This window comes from Hyla sarda, chromosome 6, assembly GCF_029499605.1.
Source record: "Hyla sarda isolate aHylSar1 chromosome 6, aHylSar1.hap1, whole genome shotgun sequence".
Classification (NCBI taxonomy): Eukaryota; Metazoa; Chordata; class Amphibia; order Anura; family Hylidae; genus Hyla; species Hyla sarda.
Genome location: NC_079194.1, coordinates 54,539,672 through 54,567,135, shown reverse-complemented (window position 1 = coordinate 54,567,135; position 27,464 = coordinate 54,539,672). Strand labels below are relative to the sequence as shown.

Here is a 27,464-nt window from a genome sequence, read left to right as displayed (position 1 = left end):
TCTGTTTAGGAAAGGCTGGAGGTCTGCCCTGGGACCGGATTAAGGGAGTGTACGCAGGAGCCTGCAGTAAGTGTGGCCTGTGGAGAGGGTTGTGCACTTGGAGTTGGCAGGGAGCACTGTGCACCCCCACAGAAGTCTGTATGCCGATAGCAGAAAGAGGGAAGTTATAGCCAAGATCCTATGCAACATAGGAAGAAAAAATCTCCACCAGAACCTTCAGTTCTCAGGACTGTTTCCTTCGCTTTGGTCAGAGATGTGGGCTAGTGTAGGGGTCGCTGCCCAAGGGAGCGTAACCTGACTCTGTACCTTGCCAGACAACTGTACATATGACAAGAGGCCCAGGAAGAGCGGTAACTGGAAACTGTACTGGAACAAGACTTTTTGTTTATGGGGTCCGAAAAAGATAAAACTTTGGCCCCACTATCTGAACAGTTGGCAGAGCAACTGAGAGTAGGACTGAATTACATACAGTGGAGCAAAAGTATTTAGTCAGCCACCAATTGTGCAAGTTCTCCCACTTAAAAAGATGAAAGAGGCCTGTAATTTTCATCACAGGTATACCTAAACTATGAGAGACATAGGGGGAGATTTATCAAAACCTGTCCAGAGGAAAAGTTGCCCAGTTGCCCATAGCAACCAATCAGCTTGCTTCTTTCATTTTTAACAAGGCCTCTGTAAAATGAAAGAAGCAATCTGATTGGTTGCTATGGGCAACTTTTCCTCTGCACAGGTTTTGATAAATCTCCCTCATAGAGATGCTACAGAAACAGATTTCTTTCACAGGCAAGGTGCACTAGCCAGTGAAGGCTTAAATAGGCAGCTGAACAGGTGTGGTCACACAAGGTATCTGAACCACAGATAGGTGCTAATTTTTACTACTTTTAAATCATCAACATCAACTTTAGGAACCTGATGGTCACTTAGTGCTTTATATATTCCACCTTTTGCTTTTGACTTTCTGGCTGATCCCTGTATACTCCAAAGGAACATAGTTTAGCTCTTTGGGTTCCAAAAGGCATCTATATTGTGAATATGGTATATGGAATATTAAGAGACAGCATTACTTATGGACTGGACAGTAAGATGAGCAGTGGGCAGAATAATTAGGGAGTCAATAAAAATGATTACCTTGTCAGTTATTAAGAAACATCATTGGGGATTTATCAAAGCTATTATGACAAAAATTTGCAATTTTTTGTAGAAGCCTCATTTTGTGCAAATATTTACACATTTTTTTTGTGTTATAGACACTTGTGCACCTTGTCGTCCAGCAACAGGCATGGCTTCACTATAAAACTGACAAAGTTGATGTTTAGGTATTCGCGCAATTCCACTACACAGGTGGCATACAAACCACACAACAGAAAAAGAAAAAAAATGCACAATTTCATCATACATAGTGGAACAGTTTGATATATTTTTCACAACTGAAACTGGCATAAAGCTACGAACAGGTACAACTTTTTCCACTTTGATTTTTTCCTCATCGCCTTCTAAAAATCCTAACGCTTTCAATTTTGCACCAACAGACTCATATGAAGGCTTATTTTTTTTGCGCCACCAATTGTACTTTGTAATGACATCAATTATTTCACCACAACATTTATGGCGAACCCAGAAAAATATTTGTGGGGCAAAATTGAAAAAAAAAAGGCCATTTTTCAATTTTGGGGACTTCCGATTCTTCGCAGTGCATTGTTCGGTAAAAATGACATCATATATTTATTCTGTAGGTCATACGGTTACAATGATACCCAATTTATATAGGTTTTCTTTATTTTACTACTTTAAAAAAATTATAACTACACGCACCAAAATTAGTATGTTTAAAATTGTCCTCTTCTGACCCCTATAACTTTTAAATTTTTCTGTACACGGGGTGGAACGAGGGCTCATTTTTTGCGCCGTGATCTGAAGTTTTTATTGGTACCATGATTGTTTTCATCTGACTTTTTGTACATTTTTTTTAGGGTATACAAATTTTGGACTTTGGAATTTTTTTACATGTACGCCATTGACTGTGCAGTTTAATTAACATTATCTTTTTATAGTTTGGACATTTACGCACGCGGCGATACCACGTTTATTTTTATTATGTTTAGATATTTTTTATATGGAATTTGGGAAATAAGTGATTTAGTAATTAGTAAGGAAGGGGTTAGTGTGTTTTTTTACTTTTTTTTTTTTCTTTTACACTTTTAGTCCCCTTAGGGGACTTTTAGGAGGAATCATTTGATTCCTCATACAGATCAATGTGGTTCCATAGAACCACATGGATCTGTGTGCTCTGCGCTCGACTGATGAAGCCTGGTCCTGACAAGCTTTATCTTTCACAGCGCAGCAGTCGACATAGGAGAGGTAAGCCCTCCGGCTACCTCAGAAGTGGATTGCCCCCCGTGATCACAATGTGGGGGGGCGATCCACCCCAATGGACCACCAGGGAACGTTTACAGGGTTCTTTAGACGCCGCTGTCAGCTTTGACAGCGGCGATCTAAAGGGTTAATAGATGGCCACGGAGATCGCCGCATGTCAGCTATTAAGGCTGGCCCCCATACCACATTAACGGCACAAGGACGAGTTAAAGGCAACCAAAAAACTGTCCCCTCATTTTTCACTTTCAAGATTCAGTTTAAGTGGATTTTTTCCAAAAATAGTGTGTTATACTAGTATTTTTGTATTAGTGTTTTCTTGACCAAAAACACTATGTAGTAAGTATTTAGTTTGGGGGGGGGGGGGGGGGGCAATTATTTTTTTTTTGTTTATAAAATGCCATTTGTGTTTCCAGTCTAAAGGTGAATGTGCAAGCTTGAAAAATATGGTGTGAAAAAAGTCACAAATAATACATTCTCTCCCCATACATTTGGTGTAATTCAGAAATGGAATTGACTAGTATATATATATTATATATTATAGACTGGAACTCTGTTACTCCAAAAGCATATATTACCTGTATTTATAAAAATATTCCGATTTTAGAAATTTAACACTCATATTTATACATAAAACTGTAATGCAATCTGAACAGTTTACACCTCAAAGGTCAAGATGAAAATCTAAAAGGTGAAAGTCCTCTTCCAATGGTATGCTATTTTCATCAAGCAAAAACTGGCTTCTTATGGTGAACACAAAAGATTCTCCAGTCTGTGCTACCAGGGAACAGCAGAGATCTGCCACAATTGTCCCATATGTTACATCTGTAGAACTAGGAAAAGGTTTGGGCAATAAACTAGGTGCAATATTCAAAAAGACACTCTCGAGAATATCTGGTGGTACTTGGACACGTACACTACAGTCTTCACTCATTATAGTCATCTGTGCTGGCCTATAGAAAGCTCTTATTTGGTTGAAGGGTAGGCACATATAACATTGCTCATACACTTTGTTGACATCCATAGTTAGCTCTCTTTTGCATTTTTCGCAACCTGTATACACAATATCAAGCAGGGACTTCAGAATGTCTGAAATTAAAGTTTTGTGGTTTATTAATATTTTTCGCTTGCCTGGAATATGAACTTCTATCTGCAATATACTTCCTTTAACTTGGATTTCACCTGAATGTCTATCATCAATCATCATCCGAAGGCTCATTGGCTTTGCTAATGGTATATTATACTTCATACAAAAATCTATAGCCCGTTGGTCATCATCAAACAAGCATTCACAAGATGACCACGGAGTGGTGTGCAATTCCAGATCTCCTGACATGATGTTCTTCTTACAGAATAGGTATTTAAAGATCCAGATGTGATCTCTTTTACGGCAGATCTGATCACACCATGTGACACATGTTCCCCACAGTACTAATGTACTTGTATGTCCTTTGATTTGTTCAACAATCAAAATGATTTTATTTTGCTGCTGTCCCTTAAAATTGTATGTGGATTCATTAAGAACAGAAATGCTGTTGACCTTTAACAATGAGTGCAGCAATAATTCTGGTTGAAGTTCAGCAAGGCTTATGAACTGTATATGGTCTAGCCTTTGGGGCTGTCGTGGAGAAAGTTCACTCAAATAATGATGCTTTTCATGTACATAGTCTAATAACTCCTTTAAAGACAAAAAATCAGCAAAATTAGAATCTTCTCCCGAGAGGAGTGAAGAACAGCTTCCAAGATTAGTCAGTTTACTCCTGAAGCTAGACTGAAGCACAATGTCTTCCTTCCACCGATCTTCACTGACAGACACATTGGTCAGCACAATTATTTCACCAGGGAGTAAGGCTAAACTCCAAAAAGCAGTGTCTCTCCACATTAACACCTCACGTTTAACCTCTGATTGGTCTATAACAACAATAGTTGCTAATGGAACAGTGGAACCACTATTCAGCCCACTTTTGACCTTAATTTCCTTTACGTGACAGGGTTGCAAAACAACTGCCATGATATCGTACTTTTTCTTTTTGTCCGAGCAATGCTTCAGAAGAGTCAATGACTTTGCAGGTGGTGGCTCTGGATGTTTGACATGCCTTTTTATAGTGAACTTTACTGGTGATATAGAAGTCCTAGATTTTTTAGACTGCTGCTCATGTCTAGGCGATGGTGAGGAGCTACTTATTGCTTTCTTTCTTTTGCTGCTTGCACTGCCAAGATAATCCACATTATTATTTAGTTCTTCAGCTGAATCCCCTTGGATATGGAACAAGAACTTTTCACTTTTGTGAGATTGTGATGAATTCTGATGAATCTCTTCACCAGTTCTATGGGATTGTAATGACTTTTGGTCAAGCTCCTCCCTACTTTTATGGGACTGTATGGTCTTTTGTTCAATTTCTTCACATCTAGTATGGAACTGTAAAGACTTCTGGTCAAGCCCTTCCCCACTTTCAGGGGACTGTATGGATTTTTGTGCAATCTCATTACAAAAATTTTGGTTGGGCATTTCACATCTTTTCTGGGATTTAATGGACTTTTGTTCAAGCTCTTTCCCACTTTGATGGGATCGTAATGACTTTTGATCAAGTTCTTCATCGGATGTGTCCGTAAAAAGATCTGAAGAGCAGGTAAAACCTTCCTGAGATGAAGTTCTTGTAGCAATGTTTTCCACCAAAACACCCTGTTTTACAGATTCTGATATACTAGCTAAAATATCATTGGCAGCTTCTGTTCTGTAATTTTCTGGACTTCGTACAGCAAGCTGGCTTGATGTCAAAACGGTAAGGAACTCTGTTTCGGCAGTTATACAGCAGGCATCGCTTTTGACGTAATAAAGATGTGGTGCATTTCCCATATATTCATGGTGATCCTCACTTTCCGCTCCTAAGGGTTTCTGTAGATTGTGTGTAATATGGCAAAGCTCTGTGCTAGAAACCAAATCTGAGATGATCCCTATGTCACATGTGTCCATGTTGTGCATTTTCTCCCCCAAATCACCTTTCTGCACGTAGGTTCCACCATTAGGCCCTTCCTGAACACCATAACAGTCACATCCTAATCCTCCATGCATTGTATTCTCTCCTAAACCTCCATCTGGCCCATGATCGGCAGATATTTGGTGGTTTCCACCGCTTTGTATACGGGTATCCTGCATGTTATAAGCAAAAGGGGTGACTTTCCACATTTTAGGGGATTCTGCACCAGTATTGTCCTTTTCACGTGTCAGAGATGTAGTTATAGCAGGTGCTCCTATGAAAACGTGAATTACACCTCTACCACACATCTTTCCAGCAGGAATTATAACTTTCCCACAAGCTGCGCCTCCGCGACTCCGCTTGTTTCCACAACTTCCGGCTTCTGAGTACCAAGCCTCGTTTTCAAACCGGAACTAGTTACGAGAACCGGAAGTGGCCCGTTGCCGACTTTACTATGCGGAAAATAGATTCCCACTGTTTAGTTCGGATACCGGAATTAAAAAAGTTGACGGAAAATTATAATCTGAAGCTAATATACTGAAAATCCAGCTGTCCTCCTGTGCGTCCATGGTGCGTAATGAACGTGTGTGGCGCATGCGCGTTGCATCGGTGACTGTTGCCAGGGTAACAGAGTCGTTTCTGCTATTAAGAGGATCATCATCGGCCCGGCTGTTCGCTGCGTTTTTCTTGCGGTTTCTGCGAAAATGGTGAGCGATGCCTGTAACTGGTGTATGGCATCTTATTATGTTGCAAATTGTTATTGTAGTCTGGATCTAAAAGGTCAGGGATTGTCCATGTCCAAAATAATAACTGAGTTAGTATTGTATTATAACATATAATACAGCTATTATGATAGGGATACTATAAAGCATTGGTATTCAACCTGAGGCTTTCTGGTTGTTCCAAAACTACAACTCCCTTCATGACCAAGCAGCCAGCTGTTGCTAAACTACAACTGCCATCATGCCTAGACAGCCTTTGGATGTCTGGGCACGATGGGAGTTGTACTTTTGCAACAGATGGCTGTCTTTACACGATGGGAGTTGTAGTTTTGCAAAAGATGGCTGTCTGGGCATGATGGGAGTTGTAGTTTTGTAACAGCTGGCTGTCTGGGAACGATGGGAGTTGTAGCTTTGCAACAGATGGCTGTCTTGGCACAATGGGAGTTGTAGTTTAGTAACAGATGGCTGTCTTGGCACAATGGGAGTTGTAGTTTAGCAACAGATGGCTGTCTGGGCATGATGGGAGTTGTAGTTTAGCAACAGATGGCTGTCTTGGCACGATGGGGGTTGTAGTTTAGCAACAGATGGCTGTCTGGGCATGATGGGAGTTGTAGTTTTGCAACAGATGGCTGTCTTGGCACGATGGGAGTTGTAGTTTAGCAACAGATGGCTGTCTTGGCACGATGGGAGTTGTAGTTTAGCAACAGATGGCTGTCTGGGCACGATGGGAGTTGTAGTTTTGCAACAGCTGGAATGGCTTATTTGTCAATGTGGCAAATTGATGCGGACATAAGCTCCGATACCAGATTATTTTGAACAGTGCCGATCCACAGTGAAATTTTGCTGTCCAGGCATGCGAGGAGTTGTAGTTTTGCAACAGCTGGAGGCACCTTGTCTGGAAAACACTGATCTACATGACTGAGACGCTCTATGCCACTGAGGCGGACTTAGAATGTAAGTCTATAGGACCTTATCAGCCACACACTTCTTTCCCAGCCCATTCTAGTGATCCGTTAGGGTGTGAACGCTAAGACCCCCACCAATCAAAATTTTTGACAAGTCTCATGAACATGTCAAAAGGTTTTTAGAGCAACAAACACACTTTAAAATCCACAGTTGCAGATTTTGGTGCGGAAGCGCAGATAATTTTTTGCTGAAGATCTAAAGCAGTGTTTCCCATCCGGTGTGCCTCCAGCTGTTTCAAAACTACAACTCCCAGCATGCCCGGACAGCCTTTGGCTGTCCAGGCATGCTGGGAGTTGTAGTTTTACAACAACTGGAGGCACCTTGTTTGGAAAACACTGATCTACATGACTGAGACGCTCTATGCCACTGAGACAGACTTAGAATGTAAGTCTATAGGACCTTATCAGCCGCACGCTTCTTTCCCAGCCCGTTCTAGTGATCCGTTAGGGTGTGAACGCTAAGACCCCCACCAATCAAAATTTTTGACATGTCTCATGAACATGTCAAAAGGTTTTTAGAGCAACAAACACACTTTAAAATCCACAGTTGCAGATTTTGGTGCGGAAGCGCAGAGAATTTTTTGCTGAAGATCTAAAGCAGTGTTTCCCATCCGGTGTGCCTCCAGCTGTTTCAAAACTACAACTCCCAGCATGCCCGGACAGCCTTTGGTTGTCCGGGCATGCTGGGAGTTGTAGTTTTGCAATAGCTGGAGGCACCCTGGTTGGCAAACACTGATCTAAAGCATATACTCCCTGTGTGAACCTACCCCAAGAGCCCATACACACCACAGAAATTCAGAGATGAATTTTGTTGCTGAATTCCGTCAGCTGGAGTCTGCGATGCCCAGAATCGGGGTTTATTTCATGTGGAATTTGTAACAGAAAATTACCTCTGCAGTTCAGAGTCCCATTGACATGGGGCATTTCTTGGTGGAATTCTGCCAAAATAATGAACATGTTTATTTTTTTTAGTGGAATCCAAATCTGCTTCGGAAATTCTGCACTGAGCAGCAAGTTCCCATTGAGATCAGAGGGAGTATGCATGGTCCATAAGGCTGTGTTCACACTATGGGATTTCCATGTGAAATTCTGCACAGAAATTCCAGTGCAGCAGAATCTTGTTTTCTGTCGAAGGGGTTTCCGCCGCACAGTGCTTACTACAAAATTCCTCCGCCAAAAGATGAAAATATTTATTTTTTCGGCTGATTACCGCACAGAGTACATTTCTGTCTGTTCATTCGGTGCTGGCGGCCTTTAGAATCTCCCCATGAGATTTCGTACTGTAAACAGGGCCTTAGAGTTAATGTGCAGAGATTGGCTGATTTTGTTCAGATTTGCTATACAGATCTCAAACCCACGGGGGAGATTTATCAAAACCCGTCTAGAGGAAAAGATGCTGATTTGCCCATAGCAACCAATCAGATCGCTTCTTTCATTTTTGAAAAAGCCTCTGAGAAATGAAAGAAGCGATCTGATTGGTTGCTCTGGGCAACTCATCAGCTTGGACAGGATTTCATAAATCTGTAAATAGTGTGTATAGTGTGTAAATTTTTCATGTGGAATTTGATCTGCCGTGTGGATTTATAAATCTCCCCAGTCTTCTGCTGTAACATTATGAGGCTTTTCTAGTTGGTCTTGTTTGGTCTCAATTCACACAGCGTTTTTAGACCCTATTTTAACATGTAAAAAAAAAACATGTGCAATGCGCTTCTTTTCCTCAATAGTAATATGCACTGTAACTCACACTGCAAACTGCCACTCATATTTCTTCTAATAGAAAAGAACGATGTTACCAGCTCACGGAGAAAGGTCCAACAAAATGTTATTCTTTCCAACCTGTAGTATCCAGCTCTCCCTTGTAGCCCTCAGCGTCTCGGACCAGAGCAGACCAGATGGAAATTATATAAAAAAGACGAGATGGTCCAGCGCTTTTCGGTCGGAAAATAATGAGGAGTTTATTTAGCAAGCAACATACAGGTACAGACCAGGTAACGCGTTTCGGCTGCTAGTACACAGCCTTAGTATGTGTACTAGCAGCCGAAACGCGTCATCTGGTCTGTACCTGTATGTTACTTGCTAAATAAACTCCTCGTTATTTACTGACCGAAAAGCGCTGGGCCATCTCGTCTTTTCAATCCATAGAGTTGATCTAAACGACTGACATGTTTCAAGCATATTGATCTTAATCGCAGTCTTATGAGTATGATTAAAGGGGTACTCCGGCTCTAAGACATCTTATCCCTTATCCAAAGGATAGGGGATAAGATGTCTGATCGTGGGGGTCCTGCCACTGGGAGCCCCCGCAATCTCTCATGCAGCACCCACCTGTCTCAGCTGCACAGAGCGACGATTACTCCATGTCTGAAGACTCACGACCAGGGGGCCGGAGTATTGTGATGTCATGACTCCGCCCCCTTGTGATGTCAACGCCCCCCTCAATGCAAGTCTATGGGAAGGGACTTGACTGCGGTCACGCCCCCTCCCATAGGCTTGCATTGAGGGAGCGTGACACCACAAGGGGGCGGAGTTGCTATGTCACGATACACCGGCCCTGTGGTCGTGAGTTTTCAGACACGGAGCTATTGTTTCTCTGTGCAGCTGAGACAGGTGGGTGCTGCATGAGAGATTGTGGGGGTCCCCAGCGGTGGGACCCTCGGGGCCAGATATCTTATCCCCTATCCTTTGGATAGGGGATGAGATGTCTTAGAGCCTGAGTACCCCTTTAAGATCGATATGATCGAACCATGTTAGTTGCTTAGATCGGCTCTTTGGATGGACTTGCTGCTAAGACCCCCACTGATCACTAGAAGAAAGGGACCCAAGTGCTTTGATGAGCGCTTTGTCCTTTAGTTTCTGTTCAGTTTTCCAGAGCACAGGTGCCATGATAGTTTGTCATAGGACCCGCTCTCTGTGCACTCGGCTTTCCAAGGAAAGCAAAGTAGAAATAAAGGGACACAGTTCTCAGCTGAGCACTTCTGTGGGAGTCTCAGCAGCCGGACCCCCAGTGATCACAGTTTTTGATAAGTCACTGATACATGTCACAGATTGGAGTAAACATAACTTCATCCTCATTGGCTCTCTGTAGACATGGATGGCCTAAGTTTGTATTACTATGATGTTTTCTCTATTATTGAGCAGACGTACCAATTAAAGTAATTTTTTGTTTTCAGATGCTATCAAGAGCCAAACCTGCTGTAGGCAGTGATCTCCAGCCGGCTGACAAAAGCAAGAAAAAGGGAAAGAAAGTTCCTAAACTGGACGAGTTACTGGCCCAACGGGACTTCACTGGAGCAATAACACTCTTGGAGGTAGGATCCTACACATTATACAGTAGAGAGAAATGGTAACGCAGCACTCAACCTCCGGTTGATGAATAAGGAAGACTTTATTTCCGAATCACAAAACAGCACAGGACATAATGAACAAGTTCACTATGGCTCTCCACGAGCGCGGGATGGGGGAGCAGTAGGGAGGATCCTACACATTATACAGTAGAGAGAAATGGTAACACAGCACTCACCCTCCGGTTGATGAATAAGGAAAACTTTATTTCACCATCACAAAACAGCACAGGACATAAAGAACCAGTTCACTATGGCTCTCCACGAGCGCGGGACGGGGGAGCGGTAGGGAGGATCCTACACATTATACCTTTACTATCTATATCCTAGGGATCCTTCCGTGAGGATGTATGTTTCCTGCAGTGTTTATTATATACTTTGCTCTAGCTGATTTTTTTGGGCTCATCTTAAAGGGGTAATAAACTGGCCAACGTTAGAAACTAAATGTTCTTAACGCTGTTTTCATGCTGCGGAGGTCAGCCACACCCCTCTTGGCATCATGGTCACGCCCCCTCACTGCAAGTCTATGGGAGGGGGCGTCACGCCCCCTCCCATAGACTTGCATTAAGGGGGCGTGGCCTTGACATCACAGGGGGTGTGACTGACCCCTGCAGCGTTAAAACGCTGGTCAGAAGAGTACCCCTTTAAAGGGGTATTCCAGGAATATAAAAACAGGCTTTTTTTTTTTTTTTCAAAGACAGCGCCATCCTTGTCTCCAGGTTTTGTGTGGTATTACAACTTTGCTCCATTCACTTCAATGGAACTGAGCTGCAGAACCACATCCAACCTGGAGACAAACAGAGAGAGGTCTTTGAAAGCAAAAAGGCCTGTTTTTTGATTCCTGGAATACCCCTTTAATAGTCTTGTCTATCTGATGCTGGTGACTTTCAGGTTTACTACAGCAGAGGGCGTTATCCACAGCATACAGTTCTTGTGTATAGTGCTATTAATGTATATGCTGTAGGGCTGTGACTAACGATTATTTTCATAATCAATTAGTTGGTCGATTATTGTTTCAATTAATCGACTAATCATATAAAAATAAACATAGCAGAGAAGATATTTGTGAGTTAGATTAGGGAGGGAGTTACTGAGGGGAGGGGATCGGACTGGAGGTCTTCTGTGTGTTTTAGGTAGGGGAAGAATTGTGTATGAAGAGTTTGTGGGGTCGGCTAGATGCTGAGCTTTGTAGAGGCTGAGAGGAGGAGCTTTTTATTATATTTAAATACGTATAATAATTATTTTAAATATAATTTTCTTGCTTTACCACTCTCCATGTTTCTTACCTGTGGCCAGATAGGAGGGGTAGCACATTCCCTGGTTGTCCATCCTACGTGCCCCCAGCAGCCTATTTATTGAAGAGGGGGCAGCACACACAATGAGGGACATTTATCAATGTTTGCTTATGTATTCTTTTTTTTTTTGTAATTTTTTCCTTACTTGTTTTTTTGCTTATGTGTGACTTATTTATCAACTGGTTTCATCCTGTTGATAATTTTCTTTCACGTAAGCAATTTTTTCTTTTTTACTTTGGTAGTAGCTTTTTCTGCTCCATGTTTGAGCTGGAGTAAATTTAGTCAATTTTTAACCTTGTTGCGACTCTTTTTTGCGCAGTTGCGACTGTCGCAGTTAATAAATACCAGACTACCCGTAGTCCATTTTAAAATTATTACTACATAGTTAAGTTTTGGAAAACTTGCTTTTCTCGCTTTCCAGTCAAAATGTCGCATGAAAAATTGTGTAGTCGCAGGTGCAACATTTGTGCGACATTTTTAGTAAAAAAAATGTAAATCGCTTGATAAATGCCTGTCAATAAGAGGAGGCCAGCACACATAATCTTCCACTTCCTGCATCTTCTCTCTGCAATTATTGCGAGTCTGGCCTTTAGCATAGAGCCTGACAACCAGGGACTCACGATAGCTGCAGGAAGCAGAAGATGGTGTGTGCTGGGCCCCCTCTTCACTAAACAGGCTGCCGAGGAGCACAGTTGCATATATACATAGTGATATTCACTATATGTATGTGAACTGTAGAAATTGCCTGATCAACTGATTAATTGATTTTGAAAAAAGTTGACAACTACTTTCATAATCTATTACCGTAGTTGCCGATTAATCGATTAATTGTTTCAGCCCTAATATGCTGCCTACAGCTTGTTTAAGGAGATTAGTTGTGACATTTTGACATTTCTTCCCTGCACTTAAACAGGTTATCCAGTGTTTAGCAAAACCTAATAACCTGCTTGGGGGGGGGGGGGAAATAGCAAGAAAAAAAAAAAAAAAAAAAAAAAAAAAAAATATATATATATATATATATATATATATATATATATATATATATATATTTAACTAGCCCCCGGTCCCCTGTAGCTCCCAATCGGCTCAGTCCAGTCCCCTGATCTTCTGTTTCCTTCCTGCTTCTGAGATGAGCGATCGGCCAATATTGATTTATTATAATTCTCTGTATATAAGAGCAACGATTACTACGGTAATATATTACAGGTCACTTTGTGATGCTGCACTGTTGAGTTGGAAACATTTCTTAAACATGACTCTGTACACTTTTTTTTAGTTTAAACGCCATGTTGGAGAGAGCGAAGATGACACAGATCTGTGGATCGGGTACTGTTCATTTCACCTGGGGGACTACAAGAAATCTCTAGAGGTGATGTATGTCCTGTCCATTAATGCACCATTTAATTAAAGGGAACCTGTCACAATGAGAATGTTATGTAATATCTCAGCATCATGTTATAGAGCGGGAGGAGCTGAGCAGATTGATATAATCAAAAAATTCAGAAGAACTTCACAATAACTTTATTGGCAGAAATCTCTAATCTTTCCATACTTATGAGTCCAGTGGGTGGCCCTATCATGGAGTGACATTGTTCATTGGACTTTTTTTTTATTTGTAATTGTTTTATTGAAACAATAAAAAACCACCGGTTATATGGTCAGACAGTCAATACAGAAGAGATGAAGGCAGGATAATACTAAGAGGCAGTACAAATCAGTGTGTATCCATGATCAGTCTAACAGCAGGGGTGCAAGGGCTACACAGATTAGACGGGCAACAATAGCAATAAATAAAACATAACATACATAGATACAGAGAACCAATACCTCCGTCTGCCCTGACCCGCCAGTAGCATAGAACAAAATGACGAGACATGAATCATGTCTCCAAGCTGCCTTGGGAGTACAAAAAAGGTACCTAAACATAATAAGTGAGAAGAGCATAAATATACCATGTATATGGGCACTTAAGGAGTGCAAACTCCCTAACTCAGTAGGTGTACATTGAGTAAGAGGAGAAGAGCACCAATCACCCCACACACGATAACATTTATCCAGACATTTCCTATTCTTATAAACAATTTGCATAAACGCGAGAGTTGAGTTGACCGGCTTCTTCCATTTAGAGCATGTTGGGGGTCTGGGATCCATCCGACGAGGAGCCACAGTCTTGCGAGCCAGAAAAAGAGATTGCCTAAGTAGGACACGAATAGGGTGGGGCCGTACCTCCTCATCCAGGACACCAAAAGAGGCAAATAAGGGGATCAAGGGGAGTCCCACATAAGGTGCCAGAAGTCCGCTCTGGGCGCATGACAGTGATGGCATGCTGCTGAGTCAGAACGACCCATAGCTAACAATCTAACTGGGGTAATGTAGCTATAGTGGATAATATAAAGTTGGATCAGTTTATTGTTGGGCGCTGGAGAAACCATAGTATGCGATGCTTGTACCTCCTCCCACTGTTCATCAGACATCCCAGGGATATGGTCTCGCTAGCGCTGTTCAGCTGGTAAGGGCTATTGAGCAATTTTGTCCTGGATGAGGTGCGTGTACAAAACAGAAATCAACCCACTAGGACCCTGAGATTTCAAGACCCCTATCAAGAGGTAGCTGGAGATCTGAGGGCTCCCCACAGGGAACTGCTCCTGGAGAGCATGGAGAAGCTGTAGGTATTTATAGAAGAGTTCCTGTTAACACCACAAGATTCTTGCACTTGAGTAAATGACATCAGAACCCCATCTGTTCTTTGGACTTTTAAGAATAAATTAAAAGCTGTACTGAATCTTTTAGCACAAAGGTATAGATCAATCTGCTCAGCTCCTTCTGCTCTATTACATGATGCTGATAGATTAGATATCATTTTTTACTGACAGGTTCCCTTTAAGCAAACTGTGTAGATGATTATAGTCAACTTAAAGGGTACCTAAAGGACTTGACAATAATGTCTGACATGTCATAGCAATTTGTGATCGCAAGGGATGCCAGTTGTTGAGATCCCACCAGTTGCTAAGATTAACAGGCACTGCTCAACTCCACTTGAAAGGGATTGTTTAGCAAAAAATGTTTTACTTTCCTCCCTAAGTCCCCGGAAGCTTCTGGTATTGCTGCTTCCAGTCTTCACAGTGATTGGAGGAGTGGCAATGTGAAGTATGAACCCACAGCAAAAAAATTATATAAAAAAAATTATATTAAACTGGGGTATGACTTACAAGTTAAAATAGCAATTTATTGGGTATAATATTAAAATTAAATTTATAACCCCTAAGACAAAACACATGTATTCTCTTGTGACCGCAAGGCAACAAATTATAATTCACAGAGAATCAATTACATATAGTGTAAATATCCACCACCAAAATATTTTATTGCACTTAAATGGTTGTCACTATGGTAGTTTCCCAATACTGACTATTGCACAATAATAATTTTATAACCATCTGTAGCCAATCCGTATGATTATTTACAATTATTAGATAATGTACCAGAAATGGGACCTATTGCACGGGACCCTAGAAGGGAGCAGCAATCTGTGGGAAGACTGATGTATGCTTACCCTACGCTCCCTACTCGTCCCTATAGTGTAGTGAAAAATAAGTCCCTATTCACACCTTCCCCTCACTGTCTTGCACGTAACTGGGGCATTCGTCCTAATGAGGACGACCCCAATGCCTCAGGACCCTGTCCCTACACTATTGCAATCTAATCAATATAGTGTGTACAGGAGACATAGGGTTAAAGTGCAATATTAAATGTGCAATAAGTGCAAAAAGCGAATAAGGAATGCCTTAATGTTCCAAATGTTTATTAAAATGAATCAAAAACCTGGTCTCCAACGCAGCGTTTCGCTCAGCTCATCAGGGAGATGCTTAGGGCTGTGATATTCCGGCAGGGCGGAGTGGCACATTACATATTGGTAATGTGGATGTTAACAGGTTAAACATAAATTCTATATTTATATTGAAAAAAAAAGTTTTTATCATTTTAATGTTAATGAGTAGAGATGAGCGAACGTACAGTAAATTCGATTCGTCACAAACTTCTCAGCTCGGCGGTTGCTGACTTTTCCTGCATAAATTAGTTCAGCTTTCAGGTGCTCCGTTGGGCTGGAAAAGGTGGATACAGTCCTAGGAAAGAGTCTCCTAGGACTGTATCCACCTTTTCCAGCCCACGGGAGCACCTGAAAGCTGAACTAATTTATGCAGGAAAAGTCATCAACCGGCGAGCTGAGAAGTTCGTGACAAATCAAATTTACTGTTCGCTCATCTCTATTAATGAGTGTTGGGGGAGGTGCTTAAGTTCTGCCAATACTTGCAAAAATCTGGAAACGGCCTCTATAAATCCATTAAACCTACTTGTGACTGTGGAGCAGAATACTTATAATGATGATGTGCTGTTGTATTTTTTTAGGTTTTCAAGCATGTAAGTCAACAGGAAGGATGTAATCCTGATGTATGGGTGAACCTGGCTTGTACATACTTTTTTTTGGGAATGTATAAAGAAGCTGAGGAGGCTGCCAATAAAGGTACGACCATCCAGATGTAGGCAGAAGATTATCATTTTTTTGTTTTAATGAAAAACTACTTTGAATCCTTGTATTTTAAAAATGAGCCAACACTATCTGACTCCGGTCGGTTCATTAAAGTTAATGAGAAGCTGTGCGGGTCCGGCTGGGATACGGGAGCGCCCAGTCTTGAAATTTCCCTGCAAACGTAGTGCGAATGCAGCCTTCTCTGACAGGTGCCGCACTGTAGCATACCACGGTTTTAGGTCTGGTCACAAAACCGGATACGGAGCAAAAATCAGCCGACCGGAATCACTGTCCGGCTCAGTAAAGTGAATGGGTTTCGGCTCCTGGGTTCTGAAATTACCCAGGAGGAACTGGCAGCCGCAGGCTGCAAACTTAGTGCGAATACAGCCTAAGGGTAAGTTCTCACGGGGGGATTTTCGCAGCGGATCCACTGGTGAAGGCCCCGCTGTATGCTGGCTTTATATGTGCCTGCTGGTAGCGGCAATACGCCGCTACGAGCAGACACAGTGCAGCGATGTACGCGGCTTACTCGCATATCGTGGCCGCTCTCCCTGCTCTGAGCTAGGCAGAGAGCTCCCGCGATGTGAGAGTATACTGCGACTCACACATTGCAGTGTGCCTGCTGGTAGTGGTGTATTGCCGCTACCAGCAGGCAAATGTAAAGCCAGCATAGAGCGGGCCTTCACCAGTGGATTTGCAGCGTAAAATACGCTGTAAATCTGCGCATGTGAACGTACCCTTACAGTTTAGATCAGGGGTCTCAAACTGGTGGCCCTCCAGATGTTGCAAAACTTCAAGTCCCAGCATGCCTGGACATGCCCAGACAGCCATTTGCAGCAGTTAATGGCTGTCGGGAATGCTGGGAGTTGAAGTTTTGTAACATCTGGTGGACCACCAGTTTGAGACCCCTGGTTTAGATCAATGGGGGAGATTTATCAAAACCTGTCCAGAGGAAAAGTTGCTGAGTTGCCCATAGCAACCAATCAGATCACTGCTTTCATTTCTGAAAAAGGTCTATGAAAAGTGAAAGAAGCGATCTGATTGGTTGCTATGGGCAACTCAGCAACTTTTCCTCCGGACAGGTTTTGATAAATCTCCCCCCATGGGTGGAAAACACTAGTATAGATGCTGCACTCGCTATTGATAGCGTCATCTATAGGATTAAAGTTCCGAGATATGACAAAAGTCAGATACATCAGTTGCCAGTGAGTGTCAGTTAATTGCATGTGTATTTTTTGGTAGCATGAAATCTTTTGGTGTAGGGCATCACATCATTTGCAATTTGTTTCACAGTTTATGAAGTTTACAAATACAAACGCTTATGATTGTTCTTTTATGTAATTCGTTCATTTTTTAATTGTTACTGTTTTTCAGCTCCAAAGAGCCACCTGCAGAATCGCTTGCTTTTCCACTTGGCTCATAAGGTATCCAATTAAAAAAAAAATTGTCTTAACGGGGTACTCCGCTGCTCAGCGTTTGGAACCATGCCCCCTCAATGCAAGTCTATGGGAGGGGATGTGACGGCTGTCACGCTCCCTCCCATAGACTTGCATCGTGGGGGTGGGGCGTGACGTCATGAGGGGGCGGGGCTATGACGACACAAGCTCCCAGCCCGGCTCTTAGCGTTCAGAACATTTTGTTCCAATTGCTGAACAGCGAAGTACCCCTTTAACAGGTGGCGGGTGGCTGTCACGTTACATTTTCATCTCCCACTTGGTAAAGTATTATGTTATATATTTCCAGTCCTGCTTGATCTCACTGCTATAATACTCTTATGTAATATGCTGGCAGTAGATTGTGTTTTTCTTGTCAGTGGTGGGTAGCTGTTATATATTATATAAATTGTTTTTTTTAACCTCAGCACTGGTATATATGTGGAGCCCCCGATAATCTCTCAGCAATTTTGGATACTAGACATATACAATATGTGTGTCTTTTAAATGATTTTAAATGTTTGTCATTTTTTTGCATTTATGTCAATAAAGTATACTTTTTGAAATATATATGTCCTTCTTTTACGCTTTTTGTTTTTGCGAATTGAGCCCCTTTAACAGGCAAACAAAGCCTGATCACCGTTCTTGAGGGTTCCTGAAGAGGTTATAGAACTATAGTATGGTTATTGGTGTATGGCGTCTAGTTTCCTTTTTCTTAGCTACACCCTTTGTACATCTAAGCCAAGCATTGTATGTATCCCATTTAAAAAGGCCTGTAAAAAACAAGCCCTGATATCTATGTTGAAAATAAAATAAAAGTTCTGGTTTTGTTGCCCACAGCAGCCCCATTCTTGTGATCGGCAGCTGTGGACATCAAAGCCTGTTTATTTTGTGATTGACCGTTTTGGAATGAGGCCCATTGTTGCTTATATTCAGCTTTTTACACAGAATACTATATTGTGTGTGTATCTCCGGCCTTATGTTCTGGGAGCACAAAGGTTTACATCCTTTCATTTCTATTTCAGAAGTGACAAACCAGTCATTTCTATTTTGTAACAAAAGATTTTATCTCTTGCAATAGTTCAACGATGAGAAGAAGCTGATGGTCTTTCACCAAAACTTGCAGGATATTATAGAGGATCAGCTGAGCCTGGCCTCCATACACTACATGCGATCTCATTATCAGGAAGCAATAGATATCTACAAGAGAATATTATTAGAAAACAGGTAACGGGATCGCAATATGTCACACACGTACGATCAGTAACCATAGGAATGCATTATTTTCAAATAGTTTCTGGTTCTAAAGTAAAAGGGGTATTTCAAAATGTGTTTAGTTTTTTTGTTTTTTTAAATAAGACTATCATTCCAAGACAACTAACTTTATTATGTGTTATTACTAATAGTACTGGCTTCAGAATGCTTTTGCATGATTTACCTCTGATAGGAAGTCGTGTAGTCCTTCCATTGTCTTGGCAGCTCCCCTGCTCCTCCCTCTTTCCCAAGACAATGCATCATCCTCTGATGGCTCAGGAGGTGTCTGGATCTTGTCTCTGAGCTCTAGTTCTGCTCTCTAAGTGATGACATCACATCTGACCAGCCCATACAGCCTACATTACAATATATATATATATATATATATATATATATATATATATGTATGTCACGATTCGGCAGGCTGTCAGCGAGGGATTGGCGTGGACCGTGTCGGTGGACCGGTTCTAAGTTGCTACTGGTTTTCACCAGAGCCCGCTGGAAAGCAGGATGGTCTTGCTGCGGCGGTAGCAACCAGGTCGTATCCACCGGCAACGGCTCAACCTCGCTGACTGCTGAGAAGGCGTGGGACAGAAGGACTAGGCAGAGGCAAGGTCAGACGTAGCAGAAGGTCGGGGCAGGCGGCAAGGTTCGTAGTCAATGTGGATAGCAGAAGATCTGGAACACAGGCTTTGGACAACACTAAACGCTTTCACTGGCATAAGGCAACAAGATCCGGCAGGGAAGTGCAGGGGAAGTGAGGTAATATAGCCAGGGAGCAGGTGGAAGCTAATTAAGCTGATTAAGGAGCGGAGCCGCGCGCGCCAGGACATGGGGGCCGGGACAGGTGAGTGACTTGGGATGCGATTCGCGAGCGGGCGCGTCCCGCTATGCGAATCGCATCCCCGCCGGCAGTGTCAGTGCAGCGCTCCCGGTCAGCGGGTCTGACCGGGGCGCTGCAGAGAGAGGAACGCCAGGGAGGAGCAGGGACCCGGAGCGCTCGGCGTAACAATATATATATATATATATATATATATATATATGTGGAAGAAGGAATATCCGCAGCACAAAAATATCTGTGAAAAAATAAAGTGGTTTATTCCATCACAACAGAGGGTACAAGAACAACATTTCAACCAGCTCACCTGATCTTTTAAGCTCCTTCAAGCAGGTGAACTGGCTGAAACGTTGTTCTTGGACCCTCTGTGGTGATGGAATAAACCACTTTATTTTTTCACAGACATTTTTGTGCTGCGGATATTCCTTCTTCTGTTTATACATGGACCCCTGACTCAGGTCTGGTTTCTGCGTGCACCATTTTTATATATATATTATGAGACATTTAGGGAGAATGAGATGTATTTACAGCAGGTTGCCTTGTGGTAAGCAATGTCACTGGCAGAAGAGCAGACAGGGAATAAATAAAAAGGTACTGCAAGCTCACTGATGGTGCAATAATCTGCTGTGAAATGAAGTGTTCTGCAACAGCTCTGGCCAGGAAACTGGCTTGAGTGCTATGGTGGTAGGCAGGGTGGGAGGATTATAATAAAGAGGCAAAGCAATCCATTCTGGGAATTGTAGTGTTGAGCAACTGCTCAACAAGGAAGCAGAACCAGGAAGTACAGAAGGAAGACCGCCAAAACAAAATGGAGTTTTGGTGCTTTAGGAACTAGGGCAGACAAATCAGGAATGGTATATGCTACTGCAGCATTTTTAATTTCTTTTACCTGATGTTGAAATGCCCCTTTACACCAATAGATCTGTAGCTAAGATTCCTTAGTATCTATTGCTGTCACCACTATTTCATTTTATGTCGGAGCCTTTTCAACTTGGCATGAACATGGTAAATAGTCCTTGTAACATGAAATTAATTCTTCTTGGCTTTTGTGTATTAAATATGTAATTGTTTCATCTACAGGGATTTCCTTGCATTGAATGTTTATGTAGCTCTTTGCTACTATAAACTTGATTATTACGATGTATCACAGGAGGTCCTTGCAGTATATTTACAACAGGTTCCTGACAGTACTATCGCTCTGAATCTGAAAGCGTGCAATCATTTCCGTCTCTACAATGGGAAAGCAGCTGAAGTAAGGATACAAAATGATATGGTCACTTTCATTTCATACAACTTCACTCTACATATTACTAGAAAGGGGGAGGGGCAGTAGGAGCAGAAAGGCAACTGCCTAGAGGGGTGCAGTAATATAGGCTGTACCTTAATTTAAAGTACATTCTCTGCACCAGCTTCTTGCTTGCTTCTCCATTTTCTTTCTGCTTCTCCTGCCTCCTGCATGATGGTATTATAAGCTGCTATACAATATAAAACAGAGGCAGAACTGGCAGATGCTATGCCAGTACTGTGTACTACTACAGTCTGAGAGGAGGATACAGCTGTGTCCTCACTGAACATGTATACCCCTAGTGCAATTCATGAGGGGCAGAGGACCAGATTCAGGAGAAACAGCTCCAGTGTTTGGTGGTCTACAGCGTGTGTGTGTGACAGAGCAGGCTGGTGGCAGCGGGCCCCCCTCCAGCCTGCATCCTCGGGCCTTGGCCTGAGTACTGGACCTGTCAGGCCACCTCGCTTCAATATTCCCCTTTTAGGTTTAGGCAGCTGTTCCTTGTGTTAATACTTGTGTTTTTACTATGAACACAATGCTGCCTCCTGAACTTAATCCCCACTTGATTGTGCTTGTTGTCATCATCATTATCATCAGCAGTTCACTGCTTAGACCAAGGCTTCTTTTGTCACGCACGCCTTTTCTTTGCTGTGATGCTGTTGCTGTTTTCCTTTCTGCCCATATAGCACCTTGTCACGCCAATGCATCAGCATCCTTCTTCTCCTCCCCAATTTCCATCTATAGTACTGTACTGTCAATCCCTAACATATTCCTAGCCTGATCAGTCTAGTGTGTGATCTCTGGGGGTTTGAACCATGACAGTTTACAGTAGAGTTTAATTTACAGTACCAAGGACTGTACCACCAGTTAACTGATTGGGGGGGGGGGGGGGGTAATAGGGGTTGACTACTTGTGATAACACATAGATTGCCTATCACAGCATAAGACCATCAATGTATATTTTCTAAAAACAGCAGCTAAGCACAGAAGCAAATGCAAAAGCTTGTTGTATTTAATTAATACAAATTAGTCTTTGTAAGAGGTTTCTCATTTTGGTTAAAAAAACACAATGGGAGAAATGTATTTATACATTTGTTGTATCTGTGGCTGTCCCAACTTTTAGCTGGCATACATTTTGGCTAACATTTTTGTTAGTTTTTGCCGTAAATTATAGTAAATTTTCTGGGGCACAGAAGGCTGTGTTCTCTTCATGCTGAGCCTGTTCCCTTTCTAAAAAGTGGCAAGCTCAGTGTAGAAGGGTAAAAAGTCACACACATTTTGCATAAAACCGAGCTCTCACAAAAAGGATGCAACTTTTATACTCCAGTAAACTGGCGTACACTGTTGATAATTCCCCCCAATCTGTAGAAGAGCTGTAAATAGTCATATATTACTCCATGTTGTTTCTACACAGGTGATTCTCACTTTCCATTTTTTTCTTACAGGCGGAATTAAAAAGTCTAATGGACAGTACTTTATCCTCCTTTGAATTTGCTAAAGAGCTGATCAAACACAACCTGGTGGGTCGTGTGTTAGTTGTAATGGTAATGAAGTGTCATGTTGTTATATTTAAACCCAAAAAAACAACAAACTGTATTTTTTCAGGTGGTGTTCCGTGCCGGAGAAGGTGCCTTGCAGGTACTTCCACCTTTGGTAGATGTTATTCCTGAAGCACGATTGAACTTGGTCATTTACTATCTTCGGCAAGGTAACAATGTGTCAGTTCATTATATTATGGTTTATATTTTATGATGTTTTTCCATTTCTGACACAGATATACAAGAGGTCTAAAGTGGTTTTGCCACATTTTATGAGGTTTGCAGAGAACCATAGTAATGATTGTAATGACTCATTAAAGAGGTACTCCACCCCTAGACATCTTATCCCCTATCCAAAGGATAGGGGATAAGGTGTCTGATCGCGAGGTGCCTGCAGCTGGGACCCTTGCAATCTCTGTGCAGCACACAGTGTTCGTTTAGAATGCTTGGTGTGGGCGGCGGAGGTTGTCGTGGCCGTGCCCCCTCGTGACGTCACGCCCCCTCACTGGAAGTCTATTGGAGGGGGTGTGGTATGACATCACGAGGGGCGTGGCCGTGATGTCAAGACCCCCGCCGCCCGCTCCAGGTGTTCAGATCAAAATGTTCTGAACGCTGGGGCAGCTGAGCACCCATTTAAGGCTAGGGTTTCCACTTGGCAGTTTAATTTAGATATCTCGCACTGCAGTTTTTGAGCCACAGTCAGACATGGATCCATCAGGAAGGAGAAATATTTATATTTCTCATTTATTTTAAATACACTTTTGGCTTTGGCTCAAAAAAACAGTGGCAGCTTTCCGAAAAGTTGAAATCCAGCCTAAGGGTACGTTCACAGGGAAGTATTTCTTTTTTTAAACTCGCAATAGGGTCTGCGGCGGATTTTTAACAGCAGAGATTCCGCTGATGAAAATTTTCTGCAGGTAGCATGGGGAGACCCTCCCTGTTTTCAAACTTGCTGCGGGAAATCCACTGCGAGTTTGAAAAGAAATACGTCCATGCAACCGTACCCTTAATGGTGAACTGAGGCTTTACTGCGGCCCCATTCTGTAGAACCATGCAGCCCCACCCAACCTCCAGCCCGCTCTCCTCCTTCTGACTTCCCATATTTGTGTCTTTGTCCATAATATGGCTGTTTATAGAGGAGCTTGTTACCATTATGTCACTCTTTCATAGCAGTTCACTGCACACAAACACGCGCAGGCACAGTGAAGGGGCCAGAGTGATGTGTATCTTCACATGCTTCTCTATAGGCAGCCATCTTATAGATGGATTTGCTGTCTGGTTAGCACACAAGGACATTAGATCTGGGTGGAATTGCATGATTATTTGTAATAAAAATTACTATGGCTTGCTACAAACTTCAGAAAATGTGGTCCTTTTTCTTAGCAAATGAGGTGTTTAAAGGAGTAGTCCAGTGGTGATTCAGTGGTGAGCAACTTATCCCCTATCATAAGGATAGGGGATAAGTTGCAGATCGCGGGGGGTCCGACCGCTGGGGCCCCCTGCGATCTCCTGTACGGAGCCCCGACAGCCCGCTGGAAGGGGGCGTGTCGACCTCCGCACGAGGCGGCGGCCGACACGCCCCCTCAATACAACTCTATGGCAGAGCCGAAGCGCTGCCTTCGGCAATCTCCGGCTCTGCCATAGAGATGTATTGAGGGGGCGTGTCGGCCGCCGCCTCGTGCGGGGGTCGACACCCGCTATCTCGGCGGAGAGCCGGGGCCCCGTACAGAGAGATCGCAGGGGGCCCCAGCGGTCGGACCCCCCGCGATCTCAAACTTATCCCCTATCCTTAGGATAGGGGATAAGTTTTTCACCACTGGACTACCCCTTTAATGCAGTGGTTCATGATCTCAGTAATATGGTAGATGTCTAGGGTGGATTCACATGCAGCAGATTTAGTTGTGGAAATTTATGCAACTGCGCATCCACTTCATTCGGTGGAAGATTAATTTCTACCCGTTCTATTCAGGTGAATTAGACATTCTTAGAAATTACTGCAGCAATTTCACTATACACTGGGGTCCATGTGCCTAAACACACTGTACTTTCTGTTAAACTGTTTAATATAAACATATTTGAGGGGGAAAAAATTACTGTATCAAAATCTGTCTCATGTGAGTTCAGCCGAAACCCTTGTTAACAGCTTAGATTCTCACCAATATCTATACAGCCAGGTAGATTACTTTAGTGACGTAATTTTCTTAATTTTTAGATGATGTTCAAGAAGCTTTCAACTTAATCAAAGACCTGGACCCAAGTACCCCGCAGGTATAAATAAATCAGCTGGACTTGTTCTGGAGAGACTGAAATGGTCTCTTGACTGAGCACCCGTTTCTGCTGATACCTAAAACATTATTTCATACTTGAGAAGACATTCCTTGCAGTGTTGGGATGTGAAAGGGGTACTCCGGTGGAAACTGGTGTCAGAAAGTTAAACAGATTTGTAAATTACTTCCATAAAAAAATCTTATGCAGAGAGAGGAGAAAGGGAAGATGGAAGCTGAGGTCGCGCTGTCATCAAGTAGGACGGAGAGGTAAGTTACTTTATTTGAAATACATGCAATGTATTTCAAATAAAGGGACTTACCTCTATATCCTGGGTATGACAGCGAGACCTCAGCTTCCATCTTCCCTTTCTCCTCTCTCTCTGCATATTATCACGTCTGCCAGCCGGCGTGGGAAGCCGCTGCAGTCTCATTGTGCTTGTACCTCTGTGAGTGTTGTTCCTCTCCAGCACAACCTAACCAGGTGAGCGAGTTTCTATCACCTGTACTCCCTCACCGCACAACCCGCATTGATTCCACACAGGGAGTGCTCTGTGTCCTTTTTGTTCTCCACAAATAAATCTTAATCCTTCCAGTACTTATTAGCTGCTGAATACTACAGAGGAAATTATTTTCTTTTTGAAACACAGAGCTCTCTGCTGAGATCTCTGTCCATTTTAGGAACTGTTCAGAGTAGGAGAAAATCCCCATAGCAAACATATGCTGCTCTGGACAGTTCCTAAAATGGACAGAGATGTCAGCAGAGAGCACTGTGGTCATGATGTCAGCAGACAGCTCTGTGTTCCAAAAAGAAAATAATTTCCTCTTTAGTATTCAGCAGCTAATAAGTACTGGAAGGATTAAGATTTTTTAATAGAAGTAATTTACAAATCTGTTTAACTTTCTGGCACCAGTTGATTTAAAAAAAAAAAAAAAGTTTTCCACCAGAGTATCCCTTTAAATTGTTAAAAGGGTTTTACAGGTTTACGGGCAGGTGTTTTTTTTTTTAATATGTGGCCCAGGCTGCATAAAAAATAACAAAGCAGTATTCTTACTCGGACCGCTCCCACACCGCTGCTGGTTTCCACACCCGGTCTCCGCACAGTCCTCTTCTTTATTAGTTCTGGTAAAGTGTTGTGTGGAGAGGAAATGCATGCTTAGTAGCTGTGAATTAATAGCATAGGGATCAGCGCTGCAGAGACATATCCTGTCCCCATGGAGCATCACTGAAACAAGTAGTGAAGCGGACATAAGTTTAGACCAGGCACTCACATATCAGCTGTCACTCACCGTTACAATGGATTGTGGGTTATCACCTGACTAGAATCACCAAAGGTCCTTTAGCAAAACCATAGAGTTCTGTAATCCGGTCACATGAACCGCAGGTCCTGCGACGCAAACAAGGTAGGAATATTAAATATACATCTTTACATTTATATTTACATAAATTCTAGCTAACTGAGGGGTCAACTAGCAGCAGTGGGGAGTAGGCCAGTAAAGCATACCACTTTGTTATTTTTTAACCCCTTAAGGACTCAGCCCATTTTGGCCTTAAGGACTCAGACAATTTAATTTTTACGTTTTCATTTTTTCCTCCTCGCCTTCTAAAAATCATAACTCTTTTATATTTTCATCCACAGACTAGTATGAGGACTTGTTTTTTGCGCGACCAGTTGTCCTTTGTAATGACATCACTCATTATATCATAAAATGTATGGCGCAACCAAAAAACACTATTTTTGTGGGGAAATTAAAACGAAAAACGCAATTTTGCTAATTTTGGAAGGTTTCGTTTTCACGCCGTACAATTTATGGTAACAATTACATGTGTTCTTTATTCTGAGGGTCAATACGATTAAAATGATACCCATTATTATATACTTTTATATTATTGTTGCGCTTAAAAAAAATCACAAACTTTTTAACCAAATTAGTACGTTTATAATCCCTTTATTTTGATGACCTATAAATTTTTTATTTTTCCGTATAAGCGGCGGTATGGGGGCTCATTTTTTGCGTCATGATCTGTACTTTTTTTTGATACCACATTTGCATATAAAAAACTTTTAATACATTTTTTATAATTTATTTTTTAATAAAATGTATTAAAAAAGTAGGAATTTTGGACTTTTTTTATTTTCTTTCGTTCACGCCGTTAACCGTACGGGATCATTAACATTTTATTTTAATAGTTCGGAACTTTACGCACGCGGCGATACCAAATATGTCTATAAAAAAAATGTTTACGCTTTTTGGGGGTAAAATAGGAAAAAACGGACGTTTTACTTTTTTATTGGGGGAGGGGATTTTTCACTTTTTTTTACTTTTACATTTTTTTACATTTTTTTTTACACTTGAATAGTCCCCATAGGGGACTATTCATAGCAATACCATGATTGCTAATACTGATCTGTTCTATGTATAGGACATAGAACAGATCAGTATTATCGGTCATCTCCTGCTCTGGTCTGCTCGATCACAGACCAGAGCAGGAGATGCCGGGAGCCGCACGGAGGAAGGAGAGGGGACCTCCGTGCGGCGTTATGAATGATCGGATCCCCGCAGCAGCGCTGCGGGCGATCCGATCGTTCATTTAAATCGCGAACTGCCGCAGATGCCGGGATCTGTATTGATCCCGGCACCTGAGGGGTTA

At 42.3% G+C, this 27,464-nt stretch overlaps 2 protein-coding genes across 4 annotated transcripts in view; one reads left to right on the top strand and one right to left on the bottom strand.

The window, feature by feature from the left end:
- Positions 1 to 1,397: 1,397 nt before the first annotated feature.
- SHLD2 (shieldin complex subunit 2) lies at positions 1,398 to 5,656 on the bottom strand. Its single transcript, XM_056523780.1, has one exon. It carries the CDS (start codon positions 5,654 to 5,656, stop codon positions 3,035 to 3,037), a length of 2,622 nt encoding a protein of 873 aa, XP_056379755.1. The 3' UTR covers positions 1,398 to 3,034.
- A 262-nt stretch (positions 5,657 to 5,918) lies between these two features.
- The window catches only part of IFT56 (intraflagellar transport 56), a 57,664-nt gene continuing 36,118 nt past the window's right edge, over positions 5,919 to 27,464 (top strand). The window contains exons 1-10 of one of the 3 annotated variants that reach the window (XM_056523782.1): positions 5,919 to 6,055; positions 10,206 to 10,343; positions 12,948 to 13,040; positions 16,079 to 16,193; positions 17,574 to 17,623; positions 18,714 to 18,859; positions 20,805 to 20,976; positions 22,455 to 22,529; positions 22,615 to 22,717; positions 24,760 to 24,815. In XM_056523782.1, coding sequence (XP_056379757.1) covers positions 6,053 to 6,055; positions 10,206 to 10,343; positions 12,948 to 13,040; positions 16,079 to 16,193; positions 17,574 to 17,623; positions 18,714 to 18,859; positions 20,805 to 20,976; positions 22,455 to 22,529; positions 22,615 to 22,717; positions 24,760 to 24,815 — 951 coding nt within the window. In that variant the 5' untranslated portion in view covers positions 5,919 to 6,052. Of the gene's footprint in view, positions 6,056 to 9,534; positions 9,643 to 10,205; positions 10,344 to 12,947; positions 13,041 to 16,076; positions 16,194 to 17,573; positions 17,624 to 18,713; positions 18,860 to 20,804; positions 20,977 to 22,454; positions 22,530 to 22,614; positions 22,718 to 24,759; positions 24,816 to 27,464 lie in introns of those variants that run through there. The other 2 variants (XM_056523781.1, XM_056523783.1) reach the window with 2 other exon arrangements.

Coding starts and splice junctions, on each gene's coding strand:
- SHLD2 (XM_056523780.1), bottom strand. CDS start 5,656: ATGTGTGGTAGAGGTGTAATTCACGTTTTCATAGGAGCACCTGCTATA.